Consider the following 27,048-nt stretch of genomic DNA (forward strand, 5'->3'; position numbering starts at 1 on the left):
CAGTCTCCTCTCTTTCACAGGGGCCAGAATCAGATGCTTCAGAGGAAGGTGTAAAACACCTGCTAATCCCCAGGAGTTAGAAATTGGTTTAAATCCTGAAGCATAACATTTAATCTCTCTTCCCAAATTTGTTGGAATTAACTACAGTAACTGAATATTCTTGTTATCCATGTAATGTCCTGTCCCTTTTTGAAGTGCAAATTGTCAGATTTTGTCAGTGTCAGTCAATGGAACACTGAAAGACTACTGATCTCACTAAATCCTCACCTTTGTTTCCAATAAAGTATTTTCTTCCTGTAATTTCTCATGGGTTACATTAAGGAAATCTCTTTCTTCTGCCATACCTCGGAGATGCTGGAGCTCATTATAAAGACTCACAAGCTCTGATTTTGAATTATGTAATTCCTGGTTAAAAAGAAAAAGGAGTTAGTCAAAGGAGCGTATCACTAATTCTAGGCACAGATTAAATGAGAGTCATTTCTCTGTTTAGATATTTAAAAAGCTCTTGTATTTAAGGAAAAAGATAGTTCCAAAGATTGTGAATAGGGCTTTGCATGTTGGTGGTTAACAACGAGGGGTGGCTCTATGTTTTTTGCCACCCCAAGCACGGCAGTGAGACAGCCTTTGGTGGCGTTTCTGCTGGAGGTCTGCCCCAGTCATGCGGATTCGGCAGCGGTTCTGCGGGAGGTCCACCAGTCCCACGTCTTCAGCATACCCACCGCTGAATTACTGCCAAAACTGTGGGACCGGCGGACCTCACAGGCTGCCCCCCTCGCGGCTTGCTGCCCCAGGCATGCGCCTGCTGCGCTGGTGCCTGGAGCCGCCTCTATTAACAACACATCATTTACTTCGTTTTCCTTTGATTTACAGGATAAAAGATATTGCTCCAACCATCAGGTGCCAATCCTGTGCTCTGACAAAGATTTAAATGAACAGTCTCAAATCATTACCCCAGATATAGGTTATACCCATAATAGATTGTTCATTCCATCCAAAGCTAAAGCCTCATGCTCTGACAGTAAATAATATGCTAGGGTTCTGCGGTCAGAGGGTTGTTCTTTTTTCGTTTTGAAGCAGGTTCTCCCGGGTATTTGGGTGGCCTGTTCCACGATGCCATCTATTTCTCTGGTCGAGTGTCCACTTTTCACCACGCTCCCCCCGCCCCCTCTTCTCCCTGAAGCCCCATACCCCAGACAGGCCAGAAGCGTAGCCCAGCCGGGGAGTACGAGCAGCTGTGGGAAGCGGCAGACCTTCCACCTGCCCGTGGGGGGGGGCCCCAAGAGCAGTCCCCAGCCATGTTCCTGCCCCTTAGGTTCCCAGCCTTGGGCAGATAGAGGGTCTGTAGCTCCCCACAACTGCTGGAAGGCTCTTATCATGGCTGGACTGCAGCTTCGAGGCCCTGTCCCCCAGTTGAAACTGGATCAGGATAAGAGCTGCATGAACAGCTGTGAGGAGTCCTCCCCCACCGGCAGCTAGAGGGGCCTGGGCTCCCCGGCCCCACTCTGGACTCTGGCTTGGTCAGGGGCAGGGTCTTGGGGGGAAGTGGAGGGGCAGGGGTGTGGGTGCCCTGGTCTCCCCCACTTCTGGGGAGACTCCACCACCCCTGGTTTGGGAGGGTTACTGAATCTGTGAAGGTAAGCGTGGTGATCCATGGATATCTTGTATATAGTGGTCTGTAGGGTTTCATTGTTGAAACTGACTGTAGTGTCCCAGATGTTGATGCTTGTTTGAGAGTGTTCTAGAGAGAATTTGATGGACAGGTGGTGATTGTTGAAGTTGTGGTGGAAATCTTTGAGGGAGTTTAGATTGTTTGTCCAGAGGATGAAAATATCACCGATCTACTTCAGGTGTATCATTGGTTTTGTGGTGCATTTGTCCAGAAAAATCTTCTTCACGATGGCGCAAGAAGAGGGCTCATGTTAGTGAGATGGACAAGCTTACACAGAGCTCTTCTTTAGGTCACTGTGGAAGCTCAAAAGCTTGTATCTCTCACCAACAGACGTTAACCCAATAAAAGATATTACCTCACCCTCCTTGTCTCTCTAATATTGTGGGACTGACATGGCTACATCAACTCTGCATACAACCATGAAGAGATTAGTATTTTGGGGAACCATCTTAGTACCCTTGGCTGTTCCCATGGTTTGAACAAAGTGTTTATTGTTGAATGTAAAATTGTTATGGGTGTACGCAGAAAAAAATCCCAAACCCTCCAACCACAAACCCGTAGTTATCACCTACCACTCCATGCTGGGACTCATATGGGGTATCATTAAACAGCTACAACCCATGTTCGATGTGCTCCACATCCTGAAAGAAATCTTTCCCAAACACCCTCTTCTGGCCTTCAAACAACCCCCAAACCTCACTAAGATCATCAGCAGAAGCAAGCTCCCTACAGACCAGTGCCCACCAACTCAAAGCAGCACCAGACCCTGCCAGAACAACAGATGTAAAACTAGAAGACATATCTCCCCTGCTGTGATGATCAATACCCCTCACAAAACACTGCTCAAGATCCAGGGGTCTGACACATGCCTGTCACAACATATGGTGAACCTCATCCAGTGCATGAAATGCTCAAACAACTATGTGGGTGAAACCAGACAATCACTACATTCTCAAATGAACTCATACAGAAAAATGATAAAAGACCAAAATGCCGTATCGCACATGGGCACACACTTTTCACAAACCGATCACTCCATATCTGACCTCTCAGTTGTCATCCTCAACGAAAACCTGCACAACACCTTCAAAAGATGAGCCTGGGAGCTCAAATTCATAAACTTTGCTAGACACTACAAATCATGGTCTTAATAAAGACACTGGATTTATGGCTTATTACAACAATCTGTAATCTACTACCCACACCCCTCCATACACCTTTTTTTTGTCCTTTGACTGCAAAGGTGTTAAGTGGCCACTTCAGCTTGAATAGTCTCTGATTTACAGTACGTGTTAACTACTTATGCTAAACAATCTGTTCCACCTTGTGTTTAGCTGTGAGGCTGGGAGCACCTTTCCCAGACCTGAAGAAGGGCTCTGTGTAGCTCCAAAGCTTGTCTCTCTCACCAACAGAAGCTGGTCCAATAAAAGATATCTCCCCCCTCCATCTCTAATATCCTGGGACCAACACGGCTACCACAACACTGCAAACTACTAAGGCCAGGTCTACACTACGGATTTATATCAGTGTTACTACGTCGCTCAGGTCAGGGCTGTGAATAATCCACAACCCCCGAGTAACATAGTTATACTGACCTAACCCCTGGTGTAGACAACACTGTGTCAGCGGGACAGCTTCTCCCGTTGATGTTGCTACCACAACATTAACAGGAGAAGCTCTCCCATCGGTGTAGGAGCGTATTCACTGAAGCGCTGCAGCTTTGCCGACACTGCGTTTTAAGTGTAGACCTGCCATAAGTAAGTTACCTTGGAGGTTGAACTAAAGCAGATCTTTTAGCAAGATATGCAATCTCAATGTAAAGTCTCCCAAGAGATGAGTTTACAGAGCCCTTGGGAAGCTGTTCAAATAGTTAGTTACCCTCCTTGTTAAAAAGTTGTCTTACCTCCAGTTTGAATCTTTCTATCTTCAACGTCCAACCACTAGATCTTGCTCTGTCTTTATCTGCTAAATTGAAGAGTCCCCTACTATCTCTTCTCCCCATGTAGGTATCTACTGATCACGACCAAGGTTATGTCTACACTACAGCCCATGTTAGCATAACTTATGTCACTCAGGGGTGTGAATAAACCACTCCGCTGAGAAAGGGAAGTTAAACCAACATAAGTTCTCATGCACACAGTGCTACGTTGGCGGGAGAGCTTCTCCCACTGATATAGCTTCTGCCGCTTATGGAGCTGGGTTGTTTATGCCAAAAGGAGAGCTCTCTCCCATTGGCACAGAGCGTCTTCACCATATGTGCTACAGCGGCGCAGCTGTATCTGTACAGCTGCAGTGCTGTACGTACAGACGTGGCCCAAAACACCTCTTAACTTCCTCTTCAATAAGATAAATAGACCGAACTGTCTCTTATCATTCTTATAACTCTTCACTAAACCCTCTTCCAATCTGTCAACATACTGCTTAGAGTGTGGACACAGAACTGGATTTAGTATTCTAGTAATGGTCTCCCCAATGCCATATAGAGAGGTAAAACCAACTCCTTTTGGATACTTGACAGCGCTGGTCAACGTATTCATAAATGATCTGGAGAAGGAGGTAAATAGTGAAGTACCATAGTTTGCAGATGATACAAAATTACTCAAGATAGTTAAGTCTGAGCTGACTGCAAAGAGTTACAAAGGGATCTCACAAAACTGGGTGACTGGGCAACAAAATGGCAGAAGAAATTCAATGTTGATAAATGCAAAGTAATGCATTTGGAAAACATAATCCCAACGATATGTACAAAATGATGGGGTCTAAATTAGCTGTTACCACTTAACAGGGGTGTGTGCAATGGGGGGAAAGCAGGGGCAAGCGCCCCCCCCCCCAAATCTGCAAGGGATGCAGAACTCCTCTGGCCCGGGGTCTCCGGCAAGAGGTGCAGAACTCCTCCTGCTCCTGGGCTGCGGTGGGGAGAGCAAACTTCTCCATTGAGTGCTCTCCTCGCTGCAGCTCAGGAACAGGAGGAGTTCTGCACTCCTTACCGGGGTCCCTGCGCTGGAGGAATTTGCTCTTCTCCCTACTAGAGGAGTTCTGCGCCCCTCACCGGTGCCCCCTCAAAAGCAGTGAAATTTAAATTCCTGCACACGCTGTGATGCTCTGTACCTCGGGGGAACACCCAACAGACCCAGGTTCATCTTTCCAATATGATTGTGTGGTGTCCAATGCAAAGTTTGTCATGTCCGGTGTCTTCAGAAGGGTCATGATGCACTGAGCATGATTGTTATAGTGATGTTATAGTAATGTTGTAGGTTATAATTTCATATATATAGTTATGAGGCTAAAAATGTGGCCTTGTGGCTTAAAGCAAGCCCAGACAAAAACTCTCCAAGAGCAGAGAGATAGTTCACACCTCATCAGGACAGGTATGGTACAAACCCAACCCAGCCTCACAGGAACAAAAGATGCTGGCCTAGGCAGCAACAAAAGAATCTGTTAGACTCTCGAGGGAGTCACCCCCTTTCCCTTGGTCAGTTTGGGACTGCGATGAGGTAATGCTCACCTGACTCTGAAAGGGAGGGAGGCAAAGCCAAGAAGGAAGAAAGAACATGATAAAAGGGAGAGACATTTGCCATGCTCTTCCTCTTTCTTCCACCTCCATCTACAGACACCATGACCACCCAGCGACTGAAGCGCTGATCAAAGGGGAGAGCCTGGCTGAAGGGCAACCAGCCAGTCTGTGGTGAGAAGCATCTAAGTTTGTAAGAGCACTGAAAGTGTTAACATCAGCTTAGATTGCGTTTTGCTTTTATTTCATTTGACCAAATCTGACGTTATGCTTTGACATACAATCACTTAGAATCTATCTTTATAGTTAATAAATCTGTTTAGTCTACCTGAAGCAGTGTGTTTGGTTTGAAGCATGTCAGAGGCTCCCCTTGGGATAACAAGCCTGGCACATATCAATTTCTTTGTTAAATTGACAAATTCATACAAGCTTGCCGCGTCCACCGGGCATAACTGGACACTGCAAGACGGAGGTTCCTAGGCCTGTGTCTGGGACTGGAGATATTGGCTAGTATCATTCGCTTGCAAGTAGTTGGGAGCAGCTTCCATGCCAGAGGCTGTGCATGAACAGCCCATGAGTGGGGGTTCCCACAGCAGAGCAGGGTCAGGCTGGCTCCCAGAGTCAAGGATTGGGGTGACCTAGCAGATCACTGGTCTGGATAACACCAGAGGGGAACGTCACACACATCCAATGTGCAGTGGCAGCTAAAAAAGCTAAAAGAATGTTAGGAGCCATTAGGAATGGGATAGATAAGAAGACGGAAAATATCATAATGCTGCTATATACATCCATGGTACACCCACACCTGGAATACTGCGTGCAGTTCTTGTCTCCCCATCTCAGAAACAATATATTAGAATTGGAAAAAGTACTGAGAATGGCAACAAAAATGATTAGGGTCTGGAACAGCTTTCATATGAGGAGAGATTAAAAAGACTGGGACTGTTCAGCTTAGAAAAGAGACGACGAAGGGGGAACATGATGGAGGTCTATAAAATAATGAATGGAGTGGAGAAAGTGAATAGGGAGGTGTTATTTATCCCTTCACATAACACAAGAACCAGTGGTTACTCAATGAAATTAATAGGTATGAGCTTTAAAAGAAACATAAGGTAAGTACTTCTTCACACAATGCACTGTCAATCCATGCAGCTTGTTGCCAGGGGATGTTGTGAAGGCCAAAACTATAACAAAGTTCAAAAAAGAATTAGATAAATTCATGGAGGATAGGTCTATCAATAGCTATTAGCCAGGATGCTCAGTGATGCAACTCCATGCCTGGGTGTCCCTAAACCTCTGACTGCCAGAAGCTGGGACAGGATGACAGGGGATGGATCACTCAATAATTGCCTTGTTCTGTTCATTCCCTCTGAAGCACCTGACCACTGATAGAAGGCAGGATATTGGGCTCAATGGACCATTGGTCTGACCCAGTTTGTCCCTTCTTATGTTTTAATACAGCCAAAGGTAAGGTCATACATCTAGAAACAAAGAATGTAGTGCACACGGACACCAGCATAGTGTGACAAAAAGAGCCACAGTTCCTGGATGTATGAATAGGAGACATTCTGGCAATACTGTGTCAATAAGTGCTCATCAGTGTGAGTATGGGGTCCTCCAGCTAGTCCTCTGCAGTTACTGGGTTCCAGGCTTTCAGGATGCTCTACCTGACTTCAGTTTGTTTTTCTTTGTCCAGCAGAATCTGATTTGGCAGCAGTTTTTTTGCTGCTGTTTTATACCATTGATTGAAAGGAAAAATAAGATGTGCTGTATAACAGGGATAAATTATGGAGGAAAAAGTCAGAGGAGTGGCCTGGGAAAAGCCATGGTAAACAATTGTATTCAAAGCAACCCAATGAGACCTTCAGAAATGTCTATTTGATAGAGACGGGTATTTAACTAAAGGCCAAGCAAAATTATATGTGGAACATTGTGGGGTCTTTTAGAAAGACGGAGGTGGCCATTTATTTCAAGAATACAGTAGAATTAGTAAGCATTCTCCAAGAGAACAGCTTCACACCACAATACATGTCTGCCATTCAATACCTTTTTGTCAGCCTTCAAAGCTTTCTGGGTCTTTTCAAGGTCAGATGCAAGTTGCTTTCTCCAATCTCTCTCCTCTGATAATTTACTTTCAAGTACTTCAACCTTCTCCTGGTGACTTTTCAACATCTGCAATTGTTCAACAATAGCATCTGTTATTAGTCACATCCACAGTGTTTCATGCACTAGAAAGATGAGGGCTGGGATTCTCCAAGCTGCTGCCAAGATTTGGATTCCCAATTCCCATGGCAACCCAAGCAACCAAATCCCCTAGGCAGAATTGAAAATCCCAGCCAAGAACCCTAAATTACCTTGTCCAGTACCAGTTCTCAGAGATCATCAACGTATCAGAATCACAGACAATATATAGACCAGGGGTCAGCAACCTTTCAGAAATGGTGTGTCGAGTCTTCATTTATTCACTCTAATTTAAGGTTTCCTGATTGCTGCCTTAAATCATGATTAAAATCAGTGAGTTAAATCAATCTACCCTGCTCCATACTCCTCCATACAGAGGTGTGTGAGTGTTATTTTGGCAGACTACCATAGCTGTAGTCTTACCACTAGGAATGCTCTGCCTACCAAGCCTGGTAGTCTAAACCAGTGGTTTCCAAACTGTGGGGTGCACCCCTATGGGGCATGGCAGAATGTTCAGGGGGGCATGGCAGGGCCTGGGTCAGCCCCCATGAGGGAGTAGGGGAGGGAGCACCACCCAGTCCCAGCCCCTGGCTGCAGCTCCACTCCTGGAGCACAGATAAGGGCAAGGGGGAGCATGATGTGAAAAGTTTGGGGACCCCAGTTTCAATGGACAATCCTCTTACTGAACTGCTCCTGTGTGGTACAGTCATCTTGAAAAGTCACAGAGAGGGTTGCTGAGGCAGCCAGAATACAGTCTGTTAAGGAGTTTGTAGGTCTAGCTCAGGACTTTAAATTACAATTTTAATTCATAGACTATAAGGCCAGAAGAAACAATTATGCTTACGTAGTCTGATCTCTTGTTTGAAGTGAGCTTATCTTTTAGAAAAACATCCAATTTTGATTTAAACCAAGGATCGGCAACCTTTCAGAAGTGTTGTGCTGAGTCTTCATTTATTCACTCTAATTTAAGGTTTTGTGTGCCAGTAATACATTTTAACGTTTTTAGAAGGCCTTTTTCTAGAAGTCTATAATATAACTAAACTATTGTATGTAAAGTAAATAAAGTTTTTTAAATGTTTAAGAAGCTTCATTTAAAATTAAATTAAAATGCAGAGCCCCCTCCCTCCCCCCCGGACTGGTGGCCAGGACCTGGGCAGTGTGAATGTCATAGGTTGCCTATCACTGATATAGACCATGCTAAAAATACTAGAGTGCAAGGGGTGGGGTTTTAACTCAGTAATGATGGAAGGAACTTCATGAGAGAAGCCAGGGGGGACAGATTATCCCTTTCCCCATGCCATTAATTAATATACTGCTGCAATAATTACACCCTTCCAGTCCCTGGGGTAGCTTGAAGAAAGGGCCAGAGGAGACGCAGGAGACCAAGAGATTATGGGAAAGGAGAAGTGTCAACAGTGGAGCTGTGCAAGTATTGATTTTTTCAGTTCCTGGCTAAACTGAGAAAAAAAAATTAGCTTCGGGCTGACCTGCAATGAAAATTATTTGAATTTTTTGGCAAACCAAAGAAGTTGGAAAATTTTTGTTTCAGGTCAAATAACTCATTTTGATTTTGGGGTTTCTTTTATCTCTTTTTCAATCAAATTGAAGTAGTTTAGAATTGAAAAAGGGTTGTTGTTTTTTTACATAATAATTTGGTGAATTTGTGAAATGTTTTGGTCAACCCAAATCTGCATTTTTGGGTGGAAAAAAATTTTGGGCAAAAATTGTTGCCTTGCTGGGCCTGGCAGGGCATTGATCAGGAGGCAGCTGGGGCTGGCAGGGCATTGATCAGGAGACGGGAAGGAGGTAGAAGTTAAGGGTGACATACTGGATGGGGGCAGAGTTGTGTAGTGCCTCAGAAGGAAGGACAGGGAGTTTAAGCTTCAGGGAGCCCTAGAAGGGATTCATGGGGGTGGGGGACAGGGTCAGAGTGGAAGGGATGCCAGATTACTATTGCTGCAGTATGCTGGACAAACTGCAGGAGGAAGAGATGCCAAAGATGCTGATTTCCTTGGCATGAACTGAAGAAGGGCTGATCGTTCCGGAACTGTAGCATGAGAATAGCAAGTACCCACCTAGTAGAATTTTTAACCAGAACAGTTGGTTCCTCAGCGAAGTTCTCTTACCTCTTGGAAATCTTGCACCTTTTTAGTTGTTTCTTGATCTTTCATGCTGGCTTCAGTTTTATTCATCTGTGCTTTGAGTAACTCCGTCTCTAACCTTGTGATCTTGATGCAAATAAATCCCAAATTTAAAAACATAACACTTGCCATTTGAATCATGAAAACACGTATTATAGAAACAGCAACTCTAGAAACAGAGAGGCTGGGAGAGAATGCTGAGAGCTGCCTATGCCATGCAAGCTCCAGCACAGTCTATGGATGTTGGTCAAAAGGGTGGATTGGCTGCTCAGGACCAAACTGTAAAAGGGAGAACCCAGCTGCACAACAAGGGTCTCTGGAAGAACGTGGGAAAGAGATCCAGACACCTTTTTAACATTACGTCCCCACATCGACTGCTCATAGACTCCTTCATCCTGCCGGTCCCCGAAGAGGAGCAGCCAAGGAGCCCAACAGACCCCATCATTGTGGTACAGAGAAACTTCCCTAACCTGTAAATGAGTAAAGCTTCTTCTTCCCCTACCCAACCGACATGTGCCTTTGGCCCCCTCCTCCCCCAGCAGAGCTCAGGAGCACAGCTCATCCAGGTGGGTACTGGGTCAGATTCATAGCTCCTTCTAGCCTCTAGCACCAGGGAGCCATAATGCTGGCTTAGAGATCAGTCCTGCAAGGCATCAGGCACTCTGGACCTGAGCTAGCAAAGCATTTAAGCATGAGCGTACCTTTAAGTATGTGAGTAGTTCCATTGATCTCACCAAGGCTACTCACATGCTGAATGATAAGTACTGGATTAGGGCCTTAAACATCCTCCAGGGATCCTGCTAACATAAGGCAATCTCATGGGGATAAAAATGAGCCCTATAGGCTGGGATTGCCAAGGGTCTTAGGGAATTAGAATTCCCCTCTCCTTGTGACTTGTGGAAGTCAAGCTCATGCTTTGAGTGCTGAAGGATGCAGGTTCAAAGTCCGCATTAATTGAAGCACGGAGTCATTGTATTCACTTCGGCTGTCAAATTCTGCTGTTTGTATAAACATTTCTAGTGACTTTAACATCTCCATACAGCTGAGCTGACCTCCCAGAACCAGCATGCAGCAAAAGTGAAAATGCAAAGTAAATGGTTATATGCAAAAAGATATAAGGACACATTCTATGGAATGACACTAAGGATTAATGTGCCATTTACATATGCACTTTCCATGAAAAAATATACTTTAAAATGGGTGCCCCGCCTATGGCCCTCGGGTTGTACACGGCCCACCACAGCATTTCATAAGGCCCGTGGCCTGCTTCAACACAGTAGACTAACGGCCGATTCGCTAGTGTTTTGTCATCATGCTTACATCACTTTAGTTTACACAAGGAAGTATCAGGAGTAGCTTTACTCTTTTTAACCTGTTTTCTATAATTCATGTTTTATGCACTGATTTCTTTGTTTTTAAATAAACAATACCGTACATAGGTTCTTTCTATCTAAACACATACGAGACAAGCTGAACTTAAAATATAAATCAATACAGGTGCCTGGAAATCTTATTAAAATACGTAGAACCTGCTTGGCCCACGTAAAGCTGTGCTTAGGTATATGTCAGCACCACTGCTTTAAGAGAACGACAAATTCACACAACTGAGGACTCAAGGGTCTTACAACATTCTGTTTTCTTCTTGCATTCTTCGCACATACGCAGTTGTCATCAACATTCAGTACAGTAAAAAGAACAGGAGTACTTCTGGCACCTTAGAGACTAGCACATTTATTTGAGCATACAGCCCACGAAAGCTTATGCTCAAATAAATGTATTAGTCTCTAAGGTGCCAGAAGTACTCCTGTTCTTTTTACAGATACAGACTAACATGGCTGCTGCTCTGAAACCATTCAGTACAGTAATTCTTCACTTAACGTTGTAGTTATGTTCCTGAAAAATGTGACTTTAAGCGAAACGATGTAAAGCAAATCCAATTTCCCCATCAGAATTAATGTAAATGAGGGGGTTAGTTTCCAAGGAAATTTTTTTTCACCAGACAAGACTGTATATATTTATTTATTACACACACACACACACACACACACACACGCACAGAGTATAAGTTTTAAACAAACAATTCATACTGGTACACAGCGATGATGATTGTGAAGCTTGGTTGAGGTCAAGGACTCAGAGGGTGGGATATTTCCCTTACTGCTAAATGATGAACTAGCAATTGGTTGAGCCCTCAAGGGTTAACTCTCACACCCTACCGTACAAGGCAGCAGGAAAGGAGGGAGGGCAGACAGAGACACACACCCTGTGTGTGTGTGTGAGAGAGAGAGAGATGTGCATTTCCCCTTTAACTATGAAGAGTGGGGGTCAGAAATACACTGCCTTGTTAATTAGATCAGCAAGCCTTGAGACCAGACCGCAGCTACTTCTGCCTGGAAGCTCCCTCTGTCGTGTGTTCCCCCCACTCTGTGGAGATGGAGTAAGTGGGGTGGAGGAGCAGGGGGAAGGGAGACACCCTGACATTAGCTCCCTTCTTCCCTCCCCCCCCTTCCCACCAAGCAGGAGTTTCAGGGAGCAGCTCCAAGGCAGAGAGCAGGAGCAGCACATGGCAGCGGGGGGAGGGACAGCTGCAATTGCTAACCTGTTGGGCAGCTGCAGCACAGGGAAGTTAGGGGAGCGGGGAGATGATAGGGAGAGCTGATGCGGGGATGCCAGTCCTCCCTGGTTCCCAGCCCCCACCAGCTAGCTCCAACGGGCTGCTCTTCCTGCAAGCAGTGGACAAAGCAGGCGGCTGCCAAACAACGTTAGAAGGGAGCACTGCTCAACTTTAAACAAATATGTTCCCTAATTGATCAGCAACATAACAACGAAACAACATTAACCAGGACGACTTTAAGGCCTGGTCTACACTACGCGTTTATACTGAATTTAGCAGCGTTAAACCGATTTAACCCTGCACGCGTCCACACAACGAAGCCGTTTATATCACTATTATAAAGGGCTCTTAAAACCGATTAATGTACTCCTCCCTGACAAGGGGAGTAGCGCTCAAATCGGTATTGCCATGTCGGATTAGGGTTAATGTGGCCGCAATTCGACGGTATTGGCCTCTGGGAGCTATCCCACAGTGCACCATTGTGACTGCTCTGGAAAGCCATCATCTGAACTCGGATGCACTGGCCAGGTAGACAGGAAAAACCCCAAGAACTTTTGAATTTCATTTCCTGTTTGGCCAGCGTGGAGAGCTCACCATCAACGCAGAGATCACCATCACAAGTGACAATGCAGTCTCCGGAGAATTGAAAAAGAGCTCCAGCATGGACTGCACGGGAGGTACTGGATCTGATCGCTGTATGGGGAGAGGATTCCGTGCTAACAGAACTCCAGTCCAAAAGACGAAATGAAAAACCATTTGAAAATATTTCCAAGGCCATGATGCAGAGAGGCCACAGCAGGGACTCAGTACAGTGCTGTGTGAAAGTTAAGGAGCTCAGATAAGCCCACCAGAAAACCAAAGCAGCAAACGGAAGGTCTGGGGCAGGGCCGAAAACATGCCGCTTCTACACTGAGCTGCATGCAATTCTAGGGGGATCCGCCACCACTACCCCACCTCTGTCCATGGATTCCGAGGTGGGGGTAATCTTAGCCGTGCCTGAAGATTCTGCGGACGGGGAAGATGAGGAGGAGCACAATCTTGTAGAGAGCACACAGCACTCCATTCTCCCCAACAGCCAGGAGCTTTTTCTCACCCAGACGGAATTACCCTCCCAGCCCTCCCAAGCCACTATCCCAGACAATGAAGCCATGGAAGGGACCTCTGGTGAGTGTACCTTTGTAAATATAAAACATGGTTTAAAAGCAAGCATTTTTTAATGATTAATTTGCCCTGAGGACTTGGGATGCATTCGCGGCCAGTACAGTTACTGGAAAAGTCTGTTAACATGTCTGGGGATGGAGCAGAAATCCTCCAGGGACATCTCCATGAAGCTCTCCTGGAGGTACTCCAAAAGCCTTTGCAGAAGGTTTCTGGGCAGGGCAGCCTTATTCCATCCTCCATGGTAGGACACTTGACCACGCCATACATGTAGCAAGTAATCTGGTATCATTGCATGACAAAGCCTAGCTGCGTATGGTCCCGGTGTTTGCTGGCATTCAAGCAACATCCGTTCTTTATCTCTCTGTGTTATCCTCAGGAGGGTCATATCGTTCATGGTAACCTGGTTGAAATTCAGGAATTTAATTAAGGGGACAGAATGGCCATTCCTACTGGGCTGTTTGCCAGTGGCTTAAAAGAAATCCTTCCCTGCAGATAGTCAAGCAGGGGGAAGGGGGGGGGGTGATTGGCGCTGAGCTTTTTCGCGTTTGGCTAGCAGTGATCTTCCCTGCTACCAGCCACGTGCTGGGAGGGAGGATGGGGGTGTTTAGTTGTGATCTTCCATGATACCAGCCATGTGGTGGGGGAGGGGTAAAGTGATCATCCCAGAGAATTGGATGGAGGGGTGGTTTCTGCTGCTGCACGTTAACAGGAAAGAAGCAGCACTCAATGGGCTTTGCTTGCTATTTGGGAACCGAGGGCGCTGGATACATAAAGGCTGCAGAAGACGAAAGACAATGGCTTACCATGGCCGCATGCAAGCTGAATTCTGCTGCTCGGACCTGCATCTGTGAGATCTCTAACACCAGAGCTGCAGGCACTCAATATTAAGATGCAAAATGTGACCTTGTAGTGAAATCACATGTGCTATGTAAGGTGAATAGTGTTGTTCACCGTGAAAGAGTATACCTATTGTTCTGTAAAATGTATCTCCCTTTTTTCCCTCCCTCATGCAGCTGCAAATTTTTCAAGCCTCCCTCCTCCGTCCCAAAGGCTATCTCAGATAAGGCAGCGGAAAAAAAAGACGTGAGACAAAATGTTCTCGGAAATCATGGAAGTGACCCGCAATGAAAGAGCTCATCTGAATGAGTGGAAGGACGTGGTATCAAAGTACAGGAAAGATGCCAGTGACCGTGAGGACAGGAGGGATGCTCAAGATGAGAGGTGGCAGCAGGAAGATCAGTGGTGATGGGATGCAACGCTGGGGCTGCTGCATGATCAAACTGACATGCTCCGGCATATGGTGGAGCTTCAGGAATGGCAGCAGGATCTTAGAGTGCCGCTGCAGCCCCTGTATAACCACCCTCCCCCCTCACCATGTTCCTTAGCCTCCTCACCCACCAGATGAGTGAGAACGTGTGGGGGGAGGCTCCGTGCACCCGCCCACTCCACCCCAGTGGACAGCCCAACCAAAAGGCTGTCATTATTATGAAATTTTTTTAGTGGCCTTTTCCTTCCTTCCTATCCTCCTCCCAAACCCGACCTGGGCTACCTTGTCAGTTCTCTCCCTCTTTTTGTAATTAATTAATAAAGAATACATGATTTTTAAATGAGAGTGATTTTATTTCCTTAGAAAGCAAGCTGTGTTCGAAGTGGGGTGTGTGTGGCTTACAGGGAATGAGTCAATCAAGGGGTGGTGGGTTTCATCAAGGAGAGACAAATACAACAGTCGCACTGTAACCTGGCCAGTGATGAAACTGGTTTTCAAAGCTTCTCTAAGGCGCACCGCTTCCTGGTGTGCTCTTCTAATCGCCCTGGTGTCTGGCTGTGCGTAATCAGCGGCCAGGTGTTTTGCCTCAGCCTCCCAAGCCGCCATAAAGGTCTCCCCCTTACTCTCACAGAGACTGTGGAGCACACAGCAAGCAGCAATAACAATGGGGACATTCGTTCGGCTGAGGTCTGGGTGAGTCAGTAATGTGTGCCAGCGCGCCTTTAAGCGGCCAAATGCACATTCTACCACCATTCTGCACTTGCTCAGCCTGTAGTTGAACAGCTCCTGACTACTGTCCAGGCTGCCCGTGTATGGCTTCATAAGCCACGGCATCAAGGGGTAGGCTGGGTCCCCCAGGATAACGACAGGCATTTCAACATCCCCAACTGTTATTTTCTGGTCTGGGAAGTAATTCCTTTGCTGCAGCCGTTTAAACAGAGTAGTGTTCCTGAAGACGCGAGCGTCATGAACCCTTCCTGGCCATCCCACGTGGATGTTAGTGAAACGTCCCTTGTGATCCACCAGTTCTTGCAGCACCATTGAAAAGTACTCCTTGCGGTTTATGTACTGGGTGCCCTGGAGCTCCGGTGCCAAGATAGGGATATGGGTTCCATCTGTCGCCCCCCCACAGTTAGGGAATCCCATTGCAGCAAAGCCATCCACTATGACCTGCACATTTCCCAGAGTCACAGCCTTTTGTAGGAGCAGCTTAATGATTGCTTTGGCTACTTGCATCACAGCAGCCTCCACAGTAGATTTGCCCACTCCAAATTGATTCCTGACTGACTGGTAGCTGTCTGGCATTGCAAGCTTCCACAGGGCTATTGCCACTCGCTTCTCAACTGTGAGGGCTGCTCTCATCTTGGTATTCTGGCATTTCAGGGCAGGGGAAAGCAAGTCACAAAGTTCCATGAAAGTGCCCTTATGCATGAGAAAATTTCGCAGCCACTGGGAATTGTCCCACACCTGCAACACTATGTGGTCCCATCAGTCTGTGCTTGTTTCCAGGGCCCAAAATCGGTGTTCAATGACTAGAAACCTGCCCCATTACCAGCAGGATCTCCAATGTGCCAGGGCCCGCAGTTTGAGAGAATTCTGTGTCCATGTCCTCATCACTCTCGTCGCCGCTCTGCCATAGCCACCGCCTCCATGCCTGGCTTTGCAGGTCCCGGTTCAGCATAGACTTCACGAGAATGCGCGAAGTCTTTAAAACGTCCATGATTGCTGTCTTGAGCTCAGCAGGGTCCACATTTGCCGTGGTATGGCATCTGCACAGTTCACTCAGGAAAAAAGTTGTAAAACAGTTGTCTGCCGCTGCTTTCACGGAGGGAGGGGAGAGGCTGTACCCAGAACCACCAGCGACAATGTTTTTTGCCCCATCAGGCACTGGGATCTCAACCCAGAATTCCAATGGGCGGAGGAGACTGCAGGAACTATGGGATAGCTATGGGATAGCTACCCACAGTGCAATGCTCCAGAAATCAACGCTAGGCTCGGTACATGGACGCACACCGCCGAATTACTGTGCTTAGTGTGGCTGCGTGCACTTGACTTTATGTAATCTGTTTTAAAAAACCAGTTTCTGTACAATCGGAATAATCCCGTAGTGTACACATACCCTAAGTGAGGAGTTACTGTATTCACCTAACAGCTGCTGAGCCTCTGCAAATCCCATGGACTGTTAAGTGATTACGATGTAATAAATCGAAACAGGGAGATTGACTTGCAGTTGTACTAGTCAGCCACTAGATGTCTGTGTGGTATGTTGAAAGTCCCAGGCAGGGAGGGGTGCCTGAAGCTGCTGAGGGAGCCGTGTTCTCTGATAAAGGCAGTGCTGCCAGCCCATCACAAGTTATGAGACTGTCTTAAAATCATGAGATTTAAAAAAAAAAAAAAGTTTAGGTTCCTTTTCTTTGCCTCCTGGGTTTTGAGCTTTTTGGGGTCACACCTTCAAGCTTTCCTCTGCAACCAGAACTAAAAAAAGGCTTTTTTTTTTAAATGAAAGCTGAGATCCATAGAATCACAGGACTTCCAGATCTTGGGATTTAAGAAGAACACCAGATATTATGAGACTCAGGATGAAAATCGCAAGAGCTGGCTGCATGGTAACAGGCGGTTCAAGGAGGTCTATGACTCTACAGCCTATGACACAGACCACGCTACCTTCCTTCTGCTGGTATAGGACAAGGGTTAGGGGGAGGGGAAGGAAACTGGCAAAGCTACCAACTGCTTTAGATGGAAACCCAACTACTTAGATACTGCCCTTTGGTACGACTTTACCCTCCAAACAAAAGTGACAGCGAACTCTCGCTTCAGTGACTGAACACATAGTAGGCTACTCCCCGAAGGGAGCTTACCAAAAACCATGGGCTCAAGGTCCAAACCTAAGTGCTACAAGTAGGCACTGTGACAAAGTTCCTCCTCTGCCTTGGTGGGTCCTGCGCTTATTGGCAGATTTGCTCACCTCAGTGATCTCCCCCACAGTCTGGATCAACTCCTCCTGTGTCTGATCAGGAGTTGGGAGGTTTGGGGGGAACCCGGGCCCGCCCTCTACTCTGGGTTCCAGCCCAGGGCCCGATGGATTTGCAGCTGTCTATAGTGCCTCCTGTAACAGCTGTGTGACAGCTACACCTCCCTGGGCTACTTCCCCATGGCCTCCTCCAAACACCTTCTTTATCCTCACCACAGGACCTTCTTCCTGGTGTCTGATAATGCTTGTACTCCTTAGTCCTCCAGCAGCACACCCTCTCAGCCTCAGCTCCTTGTGTCTCTTGCTCCCAGCTCCTCACATGCACTTCCTCTCCTCTGGCTCCTTCTCATCTGACTGGAGAGAGCTCCTTTTAAAACCCAGGTGCCCTGATTAGCCTGCCTTGATTGGCTGCAGGTGTTCTAATCAGCCTGTCTGCCTTAATTGGTTCTAGCAAGTTCCTGACTACTCTAGTGCAGACCCTGCTCTGGTCACTCAGGGAACAGAAAACTACTCACCTAGTGACCAGTATATTTGCCCTCTACCAGACTCCTGCACCCCACTGGCCTGGATCTGCCACATATCCCTACCCCCTGCTCAACACCAAGGGGTTGGGCAGCTTGGGAAGCCAGTCAGTGCACACGTGACAAGCCATCAGCATTGCCGTGACGGCTCCCTGCTCTGTGTTGCACATGGAATTGGAAAGGTTGGAGGGATAAGAACCACCTGGTCACCCTTCTGTTCTTCTCCTTGTTCCGCTGCATCCATTGGAGAGGGGCATGGTCGGTCGCGAGGACAAATCTGCGCCTGAGCAAGTAGTAGCGCAATGCTTCCATGGCCCGTTTCACAGCGAGGCACTCTCTCTCCAACACTGCATATTTTTGTTCCCTCGGAAGGAGTTTCCTACTGAGGTAGAGAATTGGGTGTTCCTCCTCCCTGACCATCTGTGATAGAACAGCCCCCAACCCTACTTCCGATGCATCCGTCTGCAGGATAAATTCCTTGGTGAAGTCAGGGGCTATGAGGACAGAGTTACTGCAGAGGGCAGTCCTTAAGTCTGTGAATGCTTCCTCTTCTGCGTCAGACCACCTCACCAGATCAGGTCCACGGGCTTTTACGAGGTCAGTCAGGGGGCTTGCCGTTGTGGCAAAGTGGGGGATAAATCGTCGGTAATACCCCACTACACCTAGGAATGCCCGAACTTGTTTCTTGCAACGTAGTCGCAGCCAATTTTGGATGGCTTCCAACTTGTTCACTTGAGGTTTTACCAGACCTTTTCCCCCAATGTAGCCAATATATTTGGCCTCCGTAAACCCTACAGCGCACTTGGCAGGGTTTGCTGTAAGGCCAGCTCGCCTGAAGGTATCAAGGACTGCCTCCACCTTCTCTAGGTGACTTTCCCAGTCTGGGGTATGAATGACCACATCGGCCAAGTAGGCAACAGCATAACTGGTATGCGGGCATAATAGCTTGCCTATGAGGCACTGGAAAGTAGCTGGGGCCCCATGTAGTCCAAAAGGGAGGACAGTATATTGAAAAAGACCCTCTGGTGTAGAGAACTCAGTATTTTCCTTTGCGTCTTCCGCAAGGGGAATCTGCCAGTACCCCTTTGTCAAGTCTAGAGTAGTCAAGTACCGGGCATTACCCAAGACGGTCCACTAGCTCATCTATGCGAGGTATGGGGTATGCGTCAAACTGGGATACTTCATTTAGTCACCGGAAGTCTTTGCAAAACCTTGTGGTGCCATCAGGTTTGGGCACCAGCGCGATCGGGCTGGACCACTGACTGTGGGATTCTTCAATGATCCCCAACTCCAGCATTTTTTTTTACTTCTGCTTTTATTTCCTCCCTTTTGGCTGCTGGCACCCGATAGGGCCTCATTGTTATTCTGGCCCCAGGGTTTGTGACGATGTGGTGATACGTCTCGGTTGTTCGACCTGGCTTTGTCGAGAACACATCTTGGTTCCGGAAGATCATCTCAGACACCTCATTCTTCTGGTCTGGTATTAAATCAGGAGACACTCTCACCTGTTTGGAAGGCTTGTTTTCCTGGGTCAGGTCTTTTTGGACACTTATGCACGCCTCTTGTGCATGCCAGGGTTTCAGAAGATTGATGTGATAAATCTGTTCTTGTTTTCGGTGTCCTGCCTGCCCGCACCTTGTAGGTTACTTCTCCCACGGGTTCAACCACCTTATAGGGCCCCTGCCATTGGGCCAGAAGCTTGCTTTCTGCCATGGGTACCAACACCATCACCCGATCCCCTGGTTGGAACTGTCGGACTTTTGCCTGGCGATTGTAATAGGTTCTCTGGGCCTCTTGTGCCTTTTCCAAATGTTCCCGTACAATAGGGGTGTCATAAACAGATAGCTAAGGGTTAAAGTCTCTTTCACCTGTAAAGGGTTAACAAACAGTGACCTGCAACACCTGACTAGAGGACCAATCAGGAGACAAGATACTTTCAAATCTCATGTGGAGGGAAGCCTTTGTGTGTGTTTTTGGGTTTGGTGTTGTTCTCTCTGGGTCCTGGACGGGACTAGAGGTGCAACCAGGTTTCTGCCAATCTCCCTACTACAGTCTCTTATCTATTCAGAATAGTAAGTAAGTACCAAAAGCGTTCATAGTCTTTTAACTTGTTTTTTTTCATTTGCAGATGTGTACTTGCTGGAAGTAGCTTAAATTGTGTTTCTGCTGGAGAAAGCTTCTTTCTAGTGTCTATAAGCTAAAAACCCTGTATAATTACCATCTTGATTACAGAGACAGTTTTTATGTTTTTTCCTTCTTTATTAAAGTTTTCCTCTTTTTTTTAGAATCTAATTGATTTTTTGGTTATCTTTTGTAAGACTCCAGGGAAGGGAGTCTGCACTCACCAGGGAATTGGTGGGAGAAAGGAAAGGGAGGAGGGAAGAAAAACCTGCTCTCTGCGTTTATCTCTGTCTCTCTCCGGGATAGAGGGAAGGGAGGGGAGAAGGGCGGAATCCCTTTGTTTAGATTCACGAAGCTGGAATCTGTCTCTCTCTCCTAGAGTACCTAGGGCGGGGAGAATCTGGGAGGAGGAAAGGAGGGAGAAGGGATATGGTTTTTTCCCCTCTGTTGTGAGACACAAGGAATCTGGGTCTTGGGGGTCCCCAGGGAAGTTTTTTGGGGGACCAGAGGGTATCAGGCCCTGGAATTCCTGATTGGTGGCAGCGCTACAGAATCTAAGCTGGTAATTAAGCTTAGAGGACTTTATGCTAGTACCCATATTCTGGACGCTAAGGTCTAGATTTGGGAATTATACTATGACAAGGGGTGACCCTGGCTATCCGGTCTTGCATCTGTATTACATGTTCTATTATGTTTCTCCCCTCATTGGGTTCCTCTTCCCAGATCTCTTTGGCGATATCTAGTATGCCACGGGGGTGACGCCCGTATAATAACTCGAAGGGGGAAAACCCAGTTGAGGCCTGAGGTACCTCCCAGATAGCGAACATAAGGTAGGGTAGTAGGGCGTCCCAATCCTTCCCGTCCCGACTTACCACCTTCCTTATCATAGCCTTCAGGGTTCGGTTAAACCTTTCTACTAATCCATCAGTATGCGGATGGTAGACTGAAGTTCTCAGGGTATGTATATGGAGCAGTGTACAGAGGTCCTTCATTAGCTTTGACATAAATGGGGTTCCTTGGTCTGTTAATATCTCCTTTGGTAGCCCCACTCGGGCAAAGATCCCCACCAGCTCTTTGGCTATTGTTTTAGAGGCTGTGTTCCGCAGAGGGACGGCTTCTGGCTAGCGAGTAGCATAGTCTAAAACAACAGGTATATATTGGTGGCCCCAAGCCGTCTTCTCCAGGGGTCCCACTAGGTCCATGGCTATTCGCTCAAAGGGGACCTCTGTGATGGGAAGGGGTACTAAAGGTGCCCTCAGCTGGGGACGGGGACTGTGCAGCTGACACTCTGGGCAGGACGCACAGTACCTCCGTACTTCTTCGTGTACTCCAGGCCAGAAGAACCGTTGTAGGATTCGTGCCAGGGTCTTCTCTACCCCCAAATGCCCCCCAAAAAGGTGACTATGAGCAAGACTTAATACAGCATTCTGGTGTTTGTGAGGTACTAGGATCTGCTGTATCTTCTGCCCCTGTACTGGTGCAACCTGGTATAAGAGATTCTTCTTCATTATGAAGTAGGGTCCTGGTCCCTGGGTTTTCCCTTCCACAGGGACCCCATCTATTTCAGTCACCTCCTTCCTAATGTTGTCATACCTTGGGTCTTCGGCCTGGTCTCGTCCAAAATTTCCTCTTCCGGGACTAATCTGCCCAAGATCTAGGGGCCCAGTCTCTGTTGCCTCTACTGGTTCAGAAACGCTAGGGTGGGGGTCCGACTCAGGTGCTTCTCCCTCTGGGGTGGCCTTCTTTTCAGCTGCTCGAGTCCGCCTGCCTACGAGAGCGACCCTCTGGCTTTGAGTCAGTATTTGGGTTCCCAAGGCCTTAGCTGCCCTCCTTTCCCTTTTTGACTTTCTACCATGTCTGGGAATGGAAAATAAATCTAGGGATATTTCAGAGAAGACTAGGGGTTGACAGTCTACTATGGAGGCCTCACTAACTTCAGGGTTCCCCTTTTCCTCCAATCCTCCTACTGGGAGTAAGTTTCCAAACCCTAGGAAGTCCCTCCCTATGAGCACCGGGTATGGGAGTTTAGGAACTACACCTGCTGCTACCTCAGCAGTGTTCTCCTGAATTTCGAGTTTTACTGGGATAGTGGGGTAATAACCAACTGTCCCATGGACGCATGCTATCCCCGTATGCTTAGCCCACAGCAACTGACTACACTTCACAAGCTTCCCCGAGACAAGCGTGATAGCACTCCCCGAATCAACCAGTGCTGTGGTCTCTACCTCATTTAGCTTTACTGGTCTGGTATACGTATGTGCGGTTAGTGAGACCCTCACAAGGTGGATTAGGGAGCATGGGTCTGCCCACTTCCCCAGGTTACACTGCATCGGCTCCTCAGCATTGGGACATTATGCAGCTATATGTCCCCATTCCCCGCAGGCATAACATCTATTTGGAGCCCGAGGCATTCCCCGATCTTTGGACTGGGCAGTCCAACCTCATGATCCTCTTCTCTCTCAGTTCTCTGACTCTTTGTGGCTTCTGGTGAGCCTTCAGCCCCTCTCTTTTTCCACCTGGGCTCCCTGGTGGCCCCGTCACTCAAGCTCTAGGGCTTAGTGCTGCTAGTGTAACCCAGGGTGCTTCTTCCTTAACTGGTCGGGTCAGCTCCCTCGCTGTCCTTCGCCTCTCTACCAGTGCAACAACCTCATCATAGGTGGAGGGTTTGTTCTGGCTTACCCAGGTATGAAGGTCTGGCGGTAGTCCCCTCATGTATCGGTCAATGACCAGAACCTCTAGTATCTCTTCCGGACTCCACTTTCATGCGAGATGGATGAGGTCATACAATTGGGACTGCGGGTTTTTATTTTCCTGGTACCTCCACTCGTGATACCACTGGGCCTGCACTGCAGTCGTTACCCTGGATCTGGCCAGGATCTCTGCTTTCAGCTAGGGGTAGTCTGCTGCAGCCTCTTCAGGCAGATCATAGTAAGCCTTCTGGGCCTCTCCACACAGGAGTGGGGCAAGGATGCCAGACCACTGATCTTGAGGCCAGGCCTCCCGTAGAGCTGTCCTCTCAAAGGCCAGAAGGTATGCCTCTACATCATCCTCCTGCGTCATTTTCTGCAGCCAATGGCTGGCCCGTATGAACTGTGTCCTATCATGGCCGTGGTTCAGCTCTGTAAGGGTCTTTACCTAGTTTACCAGTTCTCACAACATAGCTCAGTCTTGAGAAGCCTGGTCCATCAGCAGGTGATTAGTCTCTTGCTGCAGCCGCACTGCCTCCAGTTGGGCAGTTGCCTGGACATGGGTAGCCTCCTGCTGGGCCGCCATAGCTTGTAGCAATGCCCACACTAAGTCTTCCATTGTGGTGAAAAAAAATAAACCCTCTACCCTTTTTTTTTTTTAAATCACCCTCCTTCTTCTGCCGCGCTGTGCACACCAATATCCCACTCCTGACACCAGTTGTGACAAAGTTCATCCTCTATTTTGGTGGGTGCTGCGCTTATTGGCAGATTTGCTCACCTCAGTGATCTCCCCCACAGTCTGGATCTACTCCTCCTGTGTCTGATCAGGAGTTGGGAGGTTTGGGGGGAACCTGGGCCCGCCCTCTACTCCGGGTTCCAGTCCAGGGCCCTATGGATTTGCAGCTGTCTATAGTGCCTCTTGTAACAGCTGTGTGACAGCTACACCTCCCTGGGCTACTTCCCCAAGGCCTCCTCCAAACACCTTCTTTATCCTCACCACAGGACCTTCCTCCTGGTGTCTGATAACATTTGTACTCCTTAGTCCTCCAGCAGCACACTCTCTCAGTCTCAGTGTCATAATATAATTCCCAATTCTGAACCTTAGCGTCCAAAATATCGGTACTAGCAAGAATTCCCCTAAGCTTAATTACCAGCTTAGATCTGATAAGCTGCTGCCAATCAGGAATTCCAGTGCCTGATACACTCTGGTCCCCCCAAAACCTTCCCTAGGGACCCCCAAGACCCAGACCCCCTGGATCTTAACACAAGGAAAGTAAACCCCTTTCCTCACCGTTGCCTTTCCTAGGATTTCCCTCCCTGGGTTACCCTGGAAGATTACCGTGATTCAAACTCCTTGAATCTTAAAACAGGGAGGAATGTCCCTTCCCCTCCCCTCCCCTTTCTCCCTCACCCAGAGGCAAAACAGATTCAAGCTCCGTGAATCTAAAACAAAGGGATTCCCCCTTCTCCCCTCCCTCCCTGTTAAGTACAGACTCAATTCCCTTTGAGCCTCAACAAGGGGGAAAAATCAGACAGGTCTTAAAAGCAAAACTTTTAATAAAAAGAAAGAAAAAAAGGTAAAAGTTTATCTCTGCAATTTAGATGGTAAAAAGTTACAGGGTCTGTCAGCTTATAGAAACTAGAAAGAAGCCTCCCCCCCAGCAAGATACAATTTAAAATACTTCCAGCAAACTACACATTTGCAAACACAGAAACAATCAAAAGACTATAACCGCCTTTCTTACTAAATTACTCACTATTCTGAATATATAAGAGACTGTAGCAGGGAGATTGGCAAGAAACCTGGTTGCACATCCAGTCCCTCCCAGGACCCGGAGAGAACAAAGCAAGACCCAAAAAACACAAACAAAGGCTTCCTTCCACCGAGATTTGAAAGTATCTTGTCTCCTGATTGGTCCCCTGGTCATGTGTTTAGTTCCCTGTTTGTTACCCCTTTACAGGTAAAAGAGACAATAACCCTTAACTATCTGTTTATGACACGTCCCCCAAATCGCAGACAGTGGGGAACCTCACTGGCGGTGATTTCTTCCTATAACTTTAGAATAAACAGATTAATACAACACATGCACCTTTACATATACTACTAAGTATGTAAACTACAAGACTATCTACATTTCAAGGACAAATTTCAACCAGTGGATTCTGGGAAACTTTCACGAGAGAGTGAATCAGCTACTTTGTTAGAAGCTCCCGAAATGTGTTGAATTTCAAAATCAAAATCTTGGAGAGCTAAACTCCATCGAAGCAGTTTTTTGTTGTTCCTCTTGGCAGTATGAAGCCACTTTAGCACAGCATGGTAGGTTTGTAGCTGGAACCACCGTCCCCAAACGTATGGGCGTAGCTTTTTCAGGGCGTACACAATGGCATAGCATTCCTTTTCACTGACTGACCAGTGACTTTCCCTCTCAGACAGTTTCTTGCTGAGAAACACGACAGGATGGAAGTTGTGATCCGGTCCTTCTGGCATGAGAACTGCTCCTATACCATGCTCAGATGCATCTGTGGTTACTAGGAATGGTTTGTCAAAGTCCGGGGCCCTTAGCACGGGGTCAGACATGAGCGTTGCCTTAAGTTGAGTGAAGGCTTTTTGACACTCATCAGTCCACTTAATTGCATTTGGCTGGGTCTTTTTGGTCAGGTCGGTCAGTGGGGCAGCGATTTGGCTGTAGTGTGGTACAAATCGCCTATAATACCCGGCCAAGCCTAAGAAGGATTGGACCTGTTTCTTGGACTTTGTGACAGGCCACTTTTGGATAGCCTCCACCTTGGCCTGTAGGGGGTTTATGGTTCCTCGACCCACCTGGTGTCCCAGGTAAGTCACTCTGTTTTGGCCTATTTGACACTTTTTGGCCTTAACAGTTAGTCCTGCCTGCCTGATGCGCTCAAAGACTATTTCCAGGTGTTCTAGGTGTTTGGGCCAGGAGTCAGAAAAAATGGCCACATCATCGAGGTAGGCAACTGCATATTCTCCCAATCCTGCTAGGAGACCATCTACCAGCCTTTGGAAGGCGGCGGGTGCATTTCGCAGCCCGAAAGGAAGCACATTAAATTCATACACCCCTGCATGGGTGATGAATGCTGAACTTTCCTTGGCAGGTTCATCTAGCGGTACTTGCCAGTACCCCTTGGTTAAGTCTATTGTAGATATGAACTGGGCACGTCCCAACTTTTCCAATAGCTCATCGGTGCGTGGCATTGGATAGTTGTCTGGATGAGTTACTGCATTTAGCTTACGGTAGTCCACGCAAAAGCGTATTTCCCAATCTGGTTTGGGTACCAGAACCACTGGAGATGCCCATGCACTGGTAGATGAGTGGATTATACCCATCTGTAGCATGTTCTGGATCTCCCGTTCTATTGCAGCTTGGGCATGAGGAGACACTCGGTAGGGTGGGGTTCTAATTGGGTGAGCATTACCTGTGTCAATGGAGTGGTATGCCCGTTCAGTCCATCCTGGGGTGGCTGAGAACAATGGGGCGAAGCTAGTGCACAGCTCCTTGATTTGTTGCCGCTGCAGACGTTCCAGGGTGGTGGGGAGGTTCACCTCTTCCACACCACTGTCAGTTTTTCCTGCATAGTAGACACTCTCAGGCCACTCAGCGTCATCTCCTCCCTGGACTGTAAACTGACAAACCTGTAAGTCTCTGGAATAAAAGGGCTTGAGAGAATTAACATGGTACACTCTGGGCTTTAGGGAGGAATTGGGAAATGCTATGAGTAGTTAACAGCTCCCAGGCGGTCTTGGACCGTGAATGGCCCTTCCCATGATGCTTCCATCTTATGGGCCTGTTGCGCCTTCAAAACCATAACCTGGTCTCCTACCTTGAAGGAGCGCTCTCTGGTATGTTTATCATGCCAAGCCTTTTGTTCTTTTTGAGCATCCTTTAGGTTTTCTTTAGCAAGGGCTAAAGAGTGTTGGAGGGTGTTTTGTAGGTTGCTTACAAAGTCTAGAATGTTAGTTCCTGGAGGAGGCGTAAACTCCTCCCATTGCTGCTTCACCAACTGTAATGGCCCCTTAACCTCGTGGCCATACACAAGCTCAAACGGTGAAAACCCTAAACTGGGATGTGGTACAGTCCTGTAGGCAAAAAGCAACTGCTGCAACACTAGGTCCCAGTCATTGGAGTGTTCATTCACGAATTTACGTATCATCGCCCCCAAAGTTCCATTAAACCTTTCGACC

General features: G+C 47.4%; 1 protein-coding gene across 3 annotated transcripts in view; it reads right to left on the minus strand.

The window, feature by feature from the left end:
* The window catches only part of CCDC30 (coiled-coil domain containing 30), a 140,964-nt gene that overhangs the window by 44,597 nt on the left and 69,319 nt on the right, over positions 1-27,048 (minus strand). For all 3 annotated transcript variants that reach the window (XR_007770676.1, XM_050931162.1, XM_050931163.1), the window contains exons 12-14: positions 9,488-9,589; positions 7,227-7,352; positions 268-405 (exon numbers count right to left, since the gene is read on the minus strand). Coding sequence is in view for 2 of the 3 variants with exons in the window: in XM_050931162.1 (XP_050787119.1) it covers positions 268-405; positions 7,227-7,352; positions 9,488-9,589 (366 nt within the window). In the remaining variant the exon portion in view is untranslated. The remainder of the gene's footprint in view (positions 1-267; positions 406-7,226; positions 7,353-9,487; positions 9,590-27,048) is intronic.

The sequence above is a fragment of the Gopherus flavomarginatus genome, chromosome 21 (assembly GCF_025201925.1).
Source record: "Gopherus flavomarginatus isolate rGopFla2 chromosome 21, rGopFla2.mat.asm, whole genome shotgun sequence".
In the NCBI taxonomy this organism is placed as follows: Eukaryota; Metazoa; Chordata; order Testudines; family Testudinidae; genus Gopherus; species Gopherus flavomarginatus.